The following is a 10,604-nucleotide window of genomic DNA, read 5'->3' as shown; positions in this document are numbered from 1 at the left end:
CGGAGGGGTTGGAGGGGAGACATCACCCAAAGTCCAGTTTAGCAAGTTGTTGGCTCTTCTGGTGTGCCGGCCAATTACTCCTCCTGCTAAAACTGAACGTTGTTGGAGAGTGTGGGTTAGGGATGAGGGCAGAGGGGAGGCAAAGGGGGAGTAGCTTTCGAGAGACTCGTGTGCCTCCCTCCCCTTCTCAGCTTCTTTGGAAGTTGAGAGTCCTGCCGGCCGGCTGAGAGAAGAACTAAGTTGGGCTATAGTCTTAAATCGCCCAAGGAGGCAGGTGGGAGTGTGAACCTGCTGCGGCTCTTGGCAATCCGGAGCCCTACTCTGCCTGGGGGAAGGCTCGGAGCTCACCTGCTTGTTTTAATTTTTCCAAGAAGGTCTGTGTCGTCTCCCTGAGCTTATGAAAACAGAGCAAGCACAGGATGGCCTTCTCTCAAAGTCAAGACTAGAAGTCTTCTCTCTCTCTCTCTCTCTCTCTCTCTCTCTCTCTCTCTCTCTCTCTCTCTCTCCCTCTCTCTCTCCCTACCCTCCCACCTATACCCTCCCTTATGAAAAAAAAAATCATTTCCTTTCCTAAACTAGGTAGGCAGAGGTCTATTTTTTAGCAGAGTGCGCATGAGCAGGGCCTGACAGGTGTGTTGTGTCAAGAAAGACAGGTGCAAATTTCCTCTGTGTCTGTACAGTTCCAGACCACAGTGCATGCCCCAGGGTTGTAGAGGTTTATGAATTTATGGTGGCCCTAGTTAATAGGATTGTCTGAGCTAATGGGAATGGGCTGTTGCTATGTTTTGAGCCCTGCCATGGGAGTTCTTGGGTTGGGGGTGGGGGCCAAGTTGGTATGTGTTTGTTTTTCTTAAGGATGTTGGCAGGCTGCTGCTGAGGCTGTGTCTCAGGCTCCTGTACGCCAGGCAGCTGAAAGTACCCCCACTTCAGGCAGCAGGTGGAGGGAGATTGACTTTCCCTTTGCTTCTGTCCAGTTTATGTCTATCTGTCTCCCAGGTCTCTGTGTGTGTGTGTGGGTGGGGGGGTGCACTGTGAGAGCTGTGTGTGTGTGTGTTGGACAGCCGTGGGTGGTGTGTGTAACTGCCAAGAATACTAAAGTCAGTTTGAAAGTGTTACTATTGTTAAAGCTTATCTTTTTAGCGTGCTTTCTCTCTGCCCAGAAAGAATAGGTATGTGCATAAACTCTTTCAAGTCATATGTTAAATATTCTCATAAAGTAGAATGAGCCTGTCATTGTACCAGACATGTGCCAGATGTCCTAGTTATTACTTTGATGAGGAAGGAAAATCTCAAGTACGTGAGAGGTAACTGCTTTTCTATTTGATGCAAGATGTGGGGAGTCAGTTCTGTGAAGCGTTTCTTGCAAGAACTTCTTTGTGTGTTTTCAAAATGAAATGGGTTGTGTGTAATGAGGAAGAAAAAGGGGAGTATTCAGGTTAACCTGTCCATGCACACAACATGGCTATGTTTATATCATGGTCAAACAGACGAAGGTAAGGACTGTGGCTTGATGTGTGAGGGAAGATGTTGAGAATTCAATGTAAGCACTCTATCTGGATTCTTAAAACTTGGGCTTTAAATTTTTTTTTCTTTACACAAGCTACTTCTTGAGTCGCCTAGAATTAGATTAGGTGGTGAATGATTTTTGTTGGTTTTGTTGCTTGGGCGATGATTATTGTTTCATGCAAATGTGACAGTAGGTGTCATTTATTCTGTAGACTTCAACATCAAAGTTTCCCTCCAGTACTTTCCTTGGATGCTTTTGAAGTTCTTTCATAATTAAAATGTCATCTATGGATATCTTCTTTTGCTTTATTTTTCATAGGGGTTATCTGTGATTGGTATTCACTGATATTTTTATGTGTCCATTATGCAGAATTCTATTTAGTTGAATCACTGCTTTGTGGGGGGAAAAAGTCATGCATATATAACATGTATCTTTGTTCGCACTGTATTCATTTCCTAGCATCGTTCCTCTACAAGTAGCACTTGCAATCTTAAGACATAAGCTAGCTGCCAGCTCACTCTTTATTTGTTCAAAGTACAAACGGGCCTGTTTCCCCCCACCTGAATTCTATCATTTTAGGCATAGCCTGGCACTTGCAACTGCTAATATAAGAAATTATTTAGGTTCGGGATTGACAAAAGAAATTAGAAAACATTACTGATTTCATAATATGCAGATGGATTGCACACAATATGTTATTATAGGACTCTATATAAGAACTGGTGTAAATTGGAAAGGACATATACATAAGGAATTTCTCAAACCTTATTGCCTACCATTTAAAAACTCCAAAGGACATTTAGAGTATTTTGAATTTCTATCAAAAGAAAAAGTGTGTTTTTTTCTTGAGATTATTTCTCACTCTGGTTTTCTAATGTGGTGAATTATTACCCTTTCAATAAGGAGAAGTATGGATATTTTAGGCATGTCTCAGGAAATGTTACATGTTCATTTTGCTGGTGACAATAGATAGAATGTTTGATAGCGTGGAGGAATTTTAAATGAAATGGTTATGATTTGAGAACTCTATTATGATATGAAAATTTTTAATTTGATATAAGATTTTGACAATACATTCTTAGTTAATTGACGTATTAACTTTTGTCAAGTGAGTTCTTCAAAATAAATGTCAAAGCCTTCTTTAACCTGATCATAGGCAGAAACACCTCCAAAGGAAAAGTTGCTAATTAACAAAATGAACTCTTGAATACAGTGAAGGGGACAATGTAGTGATTAGGGGAGTGGGGGAGAGTTGCCTAAATCAAATTATCTGATTTCTGCCCCCCCTTGAGTTACTGATTTCTAGATTGATTTAAATGTTTTTGATAGTGATATTCCATTTGAAATTTCATAACCAGGTTGACCCAAATAGATGAAAGGCCCATTCAAAGGATGTTTTCTAAAAGAAGTGTAAGCTTGAGCAATTTCTTCAAACAATTTTATCAACGAAGACAGGTATCCTAATTAATCCAAACAAGAAACCATACCAACCTTACACTCCCCCTGTCACATAAAAGATATGTCTGAACTATCTGGATAATTACTGTAATGAAACACTTCTTTGTCCAGAATCTGGACTCCAGATAATTGTATAAAAGTTGCACCCGCCTCTCCAAAATAAGTTCTTTATTAAAGTAAGAGCACTTAACCACTTGCTACTTCACCCTGGGGTGTTCCTTCAAAATTCTTCACTGAAAATTCTTTTCTACTAACATTAAGTTATCGGCTACCTTAGGATTAAGGTAAATGGAATGTCAGATAATTCAGACTTTAAGGAAGAATCTTTTGGAGTAGTTAAAATCTGACTTGATTATACCTGGATGTTTGTCCTGAAATTATCTTTTTCGGGGAGGAAACTGCTATGCTCAGATATCCATTGTGTAGGAATTACCAAAGCATTTGTGTTATTAGATGTCAAATGGTGCAACAAAATATTTACTAGTGAAAAATATTCTCTATAGATTTTCACATTAATTAAAAAGGAGTTTACAGGATTAGAGTCTGTGTATCCGATCAATAATACATTTGAGTTCAAATTCAACACCAGTATTTTTCTGCATACTTGCTGATCTTGATATTCACAATCACTGCTGACCAAGAGGTTTCATATTGCCTGGTTAAAACTCAAAATTAAGAAGACAATAATGCTGGGGAAAATAGAAGACAGCAGGAAAAGAAGAAGACCAAATATGAGATGGATGGACTCTATCAAACAAGCCATAGGCTCGAGTCTACAGGAGCTGAGCAGGGCTTGAGGACAGGACACTGTGGATGTCACTCATTCATAGGGGTCGCCTGGAGTCAGAGCTGATTCAACGGCACGGACCTACACACCAGAATCAATTATAACTGTAGTTGAAACATTCTGGTTTAGCACATACGTTGAGAAATACAGGACTTTAAAAAATCTTAATGGACAGGACAGCATGGATGATAAAGTCATTCCACAGCTTTCTCTAAATCCTGAATTGGGAAATCGTGGCAATGCTTTGAAAATGTTTTCAAGTGATTTAATTTATAGTATAGTCATTTAACAGTATGTTTTCTAATGTGGTAAATATATTTGCATATAGATCTTGTTTATGAGACATTACGTTGGTAAAATACTGTTGTCAACCAGTTATCATTATTTAATCCTGCCTAGAGCCTCCATGAGTTATAAGCCCAATGTGCACTATTACCTTTATTTCTAAGTTTAGGTCTAAACTATATGGAGAGATATATTTATTTATGCCTATTAATATAATGCCCAGTCTTGTTGGAGTCTCTCATTTTCCCTATTTTCCCCATTTGTTTCATCCTATTATATTATACCTCAGCTGGACATTTTACAACAAGACCTAAAAGTAATTCAATTCTCTTAGCCCCAAACAGAAACGAATCATTATTTAATCTAAAAATTCTGACCGGTAGAAAGAGAATTGCAAAAAACAGATGAGTTCGGTGCATTTGGAGGAAGTCACAGGATATTTTGTTATTATAAGACCCAACAAGCATGTTTAACTCTCAGTTTTTACTGAAGATGAAAGTATGATTTCCTTCCACCTGAGGAGGAGAACAGCCCGCCTTTTGGCTCCGGCATGAGGCAGGGATGCAGCTGTTGATACCTAGGCTAGATGACAGGAAGTACAGTTGACGCAAGGTAAATGGCAGTCGGGAAAGGAAGGATGCCTGTGGATGACCTTGTGCTCATCTCTTACACCAGCATATCGCTTCCGAGTCTTTGTGGCACAGGTGCTCTTCCTATAGCAAGGACGGGTAGCAGGAAAACCCAGTGTGGGTGTTAAGGTGAACTGGGGGAGAAAAATACTACAGAAAGTTTGCTCAGTGTTTTGATTGTAGATCCGCATACTTTTCAGCGGATATTAGAGAGAAAAGGGGTTGCACACCAAAAGAAAAGAGTTAACATTTTAAAATAATGACAGTGAACTCTATTTTGGGGAAGCTGGCGTGCATGCAAAAATAACTTCCCCCCAATGTGCAAGTCTTTCTGAGCTTTGAAATAATTCATCTTTTTTTGGTTTGTCTCCGTCTTCCCATTTCTCCCTCTCACCTGACAGTTACACCTGATTTATCAGATCTAATGTGTTAGTGAAAGATCTGGCATTGCCTTTCTGGACTCCTGAAACCAATTTTATTATTCATGTGTGAGGGGGTTCTCAGCTATTCTGAATTCGATTTGGAACCCAATATTCAAGTTATTAAGATATGTTTCCATTCCAAATTCAGGAAATTTTATCCTGAGCATACAAAAAGTATTTTTTGTATATTACATATATATATATATATATATATATATATATATATATATATATATATATAGAGAGAGAGAGAGAGAGAGAGAGAGGCATCATACTGCTTTCATGACACTCTAAAACAGGCTCTTTTAAAATGTTGTATCTTTGTATAGAAACCAGGAGCAAGCACTGCTTGATGAAATCTTTCTCACATAAAAAAAAATACACACTGCCATCTAAGCATTGAGCATTTTCTTGATTTTTACATGTTATTTCATGCTGAAATTATGCCTATTTGCATGGATAGTCATTCTTTAAAACTAGCCACAGATGCAGTCCTAGGGAGTACGTGGATGTTTTTACAGGTGAACCGAAAGAGATGGGAGCTGTTCCAAACACTCTGCACGCTGCTCTTGGCAATAGACCCTGTTATTGTGAAGATGTGCTCTGTTAAGCAAACGTGAAGTTTAATATTAGATAAACCCTGTGTGAAAAAAATATTCTCATTTTCTTCATAAAATGTTAATTGTAAGCAAAAAGATGTGACATCTTATATTTATGCCAAATTGGGTATTAGCAGCACTCGTTAATAAGTCACAAAATATGTCAAGTGCCTTTTATAAAATACAAGGAAGGATGTCCCCTTTTTATAGTGGATTCCCAAGAAATAATGGAAGTTCACAGGCAGGGAGTGTATTTTTCTTTCTCACATATATTGGAGTGATGTTATTTTCTTTCTTCTTTATGTATCTTCGTTCAGTCTTCCCCCCCCCCGTTTTTTTTCTTCATTTGGCATAAGAAATACAATTCACAAATGGTGTATATTAAAGAGTTTCTTTAGGCATGTGAAGTATTATTTTGGCAGATTTGAGCAGAAGGAAATTAGTCCGGAAGATGTGTATTTATCCTTGCCTAACTAAATTTATTGATTTCTAAAATGTGACAATATCCTTTTGTTTTTTTGCAGTGAGCCCATCTTTATACTAATTTAAGACATCAAAAAGACATCATGAAAATTTATAAATATTCTCATACTTCCATTAAAATATAGACACAGATACCATCTTCAAATGTGATTTTATTAATAAAAATGCACAGCTATGCTAAATAAGCAGACTTGTAATATGAGTATATTTATGCATTTATTTCAATATTAAATTGACCATTTATGTTCAAAAGATGCTGATGGGGGTGTTCTCCTTCCCATTTCACATATGATGAAAATATTTTAAAATTCAGCAATAAAGAATGTGTGTTAAATATTTGCATTTATTTTAAAGTGTTTTTCTTTTCATAGCATTAAAACCACAGTAATTTTAATGCAGAAATGGAATTTTTCATCCAAATTTCACTCAGCCTCAAAATGTAACCTTATTTCTTAAGGATAGCCCACTTTCATCTTCTTTTGTAATGTGAATCTCAATGCCCAAAATTTAATCAATTGGTTGTCAGAGGCTGTGTACTTATAATCTACTGTTTCTTCTGAAGATAAACAGTATCATTTTAGGCATTTGTGAAAGAGAATCATATTACTGGTGCTTAAGCAGTTTTTGCCTTTTTTTTTTTTAATCTTAATCCATCTTAAACCAGTGGAGCAGAAATATTTAAAAATGTTTCATTTTGAGCAGAGTGCATAATAAATTGCAATAATTGTAATGTGCCATAAATCCCAGAGCCTATGCATTTTGCATTTGATTCAGGATTGAGGTCAGGAAATTTGGAGAAATTTAAAGAAAATGATTCATCAGTCCTTTTGTTCTGTTGGCCAGGGTCCCGGGATTCTTGAGCTGTGCCCAGCTGACGAGCTTTTGAAGATGGCACAATAACTGTCCAGTGATGCCTGACCATGACAGCACAGCCCTCTTAAGCCGGCAAACCAAGAGGAGAAGAGTTGACATTGGAGTGAAAAGGACGGTAGGGACAGCATCTGCATTTTTTGCTAAGGCAAGAGCAACGTTTTTTAGTGCCATGAATCCCCAAGGTTCCGAGCAGGATGTTGAGTATTCTGTGGTGCAGCATGCAGATGGGGAAAAGTCAAATGTACTCCGCAAGCTGCTGAAGAGGGCGAACTCGTATGAAGATGCCATGATGCCTTTTCCAGGAGCAACCATAATTTCCCAGCTGTTGAAAAATAACATGAACAAAAATGGTGGCACGGAGCCCAGTTTCCAAGCCAGCGGTCTCTCTAGTACAGGCTCCGAAGTACATCAGGAGGATATATGCAGCAACTCTTCAAGAGACAGCCCCCCAGAGTGTCTTTCCCCTTTTGGCAGGCCTACTATGAGCCAGTTTGATATGGATCGCTTATGTGATGAGCACCTGAGAGCAAAGCGCGCCCGGGTTGAGAATATAATTCGAGGTATGAGCCATTCCCCCAGTGTGGCATTAAGGGGCAATGAAAATGAAAGAGAGATGGCCCCGCAGTCTGTGAGTCCCCGAGAAAGTTACAGAGAAAACAAACGCAAGCAAAAGCTGCCCCAGCAGCAGCAACAGAGTTTCCAGCAGCTGGTTTCAGCCCGAAAAGAACAGAAGCGAGAGGAGCGCCGACAGCTGAAACAGCAGCTGGAGGACATGCAGAAACAGCTGCGCCAGCTGCAGGAAAAGTTCTACCAAATCTATGACAGCACTGATTCTGAAAATGATGAAGATGGTAACCTGTCTGAAGACAGCATGCGCTCGGAGATGCTGGATGCCAGGGCCCAGGACTCCGTGGGGAGGTCAGATAATGAGATGTGTGAGCTAGACCCAGGACAGTTTATTGACCGAGCCCGGGCCCTGATCAGGGAGCAGGAAATGGCTGAAAACAAGCCCAAGCGAGAAGGCAACAACAAAGAGAGAGACCACGGGCCAAACTCCTTACAACCAGAAGGCAAACATTTGGCCGAGACCTTGAAACAGGAACTGAACTCTGCCATGTCGCAAGTTGTGGACACTGTGGTCAAAGTCTTTGCGGCCAAACCCTCCCGCCAGGTTCCTCAGGTCTTCCCACCTCTCCAGATCCCCCAGGCCAGATTTGCAGTCAATGGGGAAAACCACAATTTCCACACCGCCAACCAACGCCTCCAGTGCTTTGGCGACGTCATCATTCCGAACCCCCTGGACACCTTTGGCAACGTGCAGATGCCGAGTTCCACAGACCAGACAGAAGCCCTGCCCCTGGTTGTCCGCAAAAACTCATCTGACCAGTCTGCCTCCGGTCCCCCGGCTGGCGGCCACCACCAGCCCCTGCACCAGTCACCTCTCTCCACCGCAGGCTTCACCACGTCCACCTTCCGCCATCCCTTCCCCCTTCCCTTGATGGCCTACCCATTTCAGAGTCCATTAGGTGCTCCCTCTGGCTCCTTCTCGGGAAAAGACACAGCGTCTCCTGAATCCTTAGACTTAACTAGGGAGACGACAAGTCTGAGGACCAAGATGTCATCCCACCACCTGAGTCACCATCCTTGTTCACCAGCACACCCGCCCAGCACGGCGGAAGGGCTGTCGTTGTCGCTCATCAAGTCCGAGTGTGGCGATCTTCAAGACATGTCCGAAATCTCACCTTATTCCGGAAGTGCAATATCCTTTTATTTTTTTCCCCTCAAGGGAAACAAATTAAAAACAAAACAAAACAACCAGGTTTCCCAAAGGGTCAGGTTGACACAATATGTAGAACAATGTAGATTAGTATCTTCTTGAGAACGCAATCTTTCCTATTATTCAAAGTAATAAGCTTTTACCCACACGTGGCACTTCTGATGGCACAAACCCTTCCCACGAAACCCACATCTTTGCAACTTTCACAGGTTAATTGCTTCAAAGAGTTAGTATTTAAGATGCGCCTTTTCAGCAGTGTTTTTTTCCTTTGTGGTGCTTCCTGTATTTTCTTCTTATCCTTTTTGTTTGTTTTTTTAAAGAGGAAATTCAGAGATGGAAAAAAAATCTCATTGTAAATATTGAATTCTATCAGATACATTTTTAAAAAGATGGCAAGTTTTATGATGGCGTGAAAAGTCAGTTTCAGATGCCTGAGAGTCCGTGAGAAGTCTCCCTCTAAGCTGTCTATAGGCTCCTGGGCCCTTTAAAGAAGGCCTGATTCAATGCAGAGCACCGTACTGGTGGGAGGCTGTGGTGGGAGAAAGATGGATGTGGGAGTGGAGTTAGATTCTCTCTTTAATCTTAAACTGAGACGCGTTTTTTTTAAAGGAAATACACAGGTACTGATTTATTCAGACGGCATTGGTCTCTCTCGTTCACCCAAGGTCTGTTCTTTGGGTTTGTTGCAGCTGCCTCCATGCATGATTTAACCTCTGTTCAGCCATACACAGAAATCTTTTGTCCTAACATACACAAAGCAAATTATTTTGGAAAGCGAGAGAGCACAATTAAATATAAAACTCAGCTGTATTCGACTTAAAAAATGGCTCTTTTTATGACTCTTTTATATTTTGAACCTGACTTTGATGTCGTGATGCCAGTTATATTTTTTATTAGACCTGTCCTGAACTCCAGCTATTTTTAACTGATGATTTTTTTTTCTTCTCTGTAAACTGGTCCTTGCAGTAAATTTTTAAAAATCTGGGGTCATTGGTGCTTTGGGATAGTAGAATAATAGCATTTGGGGGTAGGTAGCAGCATGCTTCTTTAATAAATTGCAGATGAACATGAAATTTAGCAATTAAGTTGGCTGTTGCTAAATTGAGGACTTTGAGCAATCGTCTTGATGACTAGAAATTGACATTTTAGTATGTAAGCCCACTGCACTGGCTGCCACATAAGTGCAGAGTCCCAGCTCTGGTGGGAATGTGTTTTCCTAGGCAGGTGGAGGTTGTCCTTCCAGCCAAGTCTTACAATACTGGTGAAGCTTTCTGATCAGATGAAGGGGAGCGAGTAGGAGAGCCGTTTGGGCAGTAAGCACAGAATCTCTTTCTACTGAAGAAGAAGAAGAAAGAGAATCATGTCATGAGGGAAAGGAAGAGAAAGATTTTGAGGACTTGGATATAGAAAAAGACATTGAGTTTGGGGTTGGTTGCTGATTTAATGTCTACCTTTCATAGATCTACAATTGAATCCACCTGTCAGGAACCAGAGCTGCACAAAGCACCCCACTTTACCTGTTCTTATAAGCAAGCAATAAACACTGGTCAAAATGATGGGAGTATAGCTGTTGGTGATGACAAAGGCAAAGTAAGAAGACACCATGGCTTCAATGTTTTTTTTTACTCATTTGCAGGATGAGCATCATCTGAGGTTCATACCAGGCTACTGTCCAGGGCTAGAGCCCCATTGCTCCTCAGAGATTGCTTACTTCGTTTTGAAACCAATCGTAGTGATGGTGGGTTGTTTCTCTCTCTCTCTCTCTCTCTCTCTCTCTCTCTCTC

The 10,604-nt window shown here is 40.5% G+C and overlaps 1 protein-coding gene across 7 annotated transcripts in view; it reads left to right on the top strand.

Annotated features, from left to right (window-relative positions):
* The window catches only part of PROX1 (prospero homeobox 1), a 53,716-nt gene that overhangs the window by 7,764 nt on the left and 35,348 nt on the right, over positions 1–10,604 (top strand). For 5 of the 7 annotated variants that reach the window (XM_019635505.1, XM_019635504.1, XM_019635503.1 and 2 more), the window contains one exon: positions 7,014–8,802. In XM_019635505.1, the coding sequence (XP_019491050.1) occupies positions 7,081–8,802 (1,722 nt within the window). In that variant the 5' untranslated portion in view covers positions 7,014–7,080. Of the gene's footprint in view, positions 1–32; positions 375–820; positions 1,305–7,013; positions 8,803–10,604 lie in introns of those variants that run through there. The other 2 variants (XM_019635507.1, XM_019635509.1) reach the window with 2 other exon arrangements.

Source organism: Hipposideros armiger, unplaced genomic scaffold (genome assembly GCF_001890085.2).
Source record: "Hipposideros armiger isolate ML-2016 unplaced genomic scaffold, ASM189008v1 scaffold_22, whole genome shotgun sequence".
NCBI classification, from domain to species: domain Eukaryota; kingdom Metazoa; phylum Chordata; class Mammalia; order Chiroptera; family Hipposideridae; genus Hipposideros; species Hipposideros armiger.
This window is presented reverse-complemented; position numbering and strand designations above follow the sequence as displayed.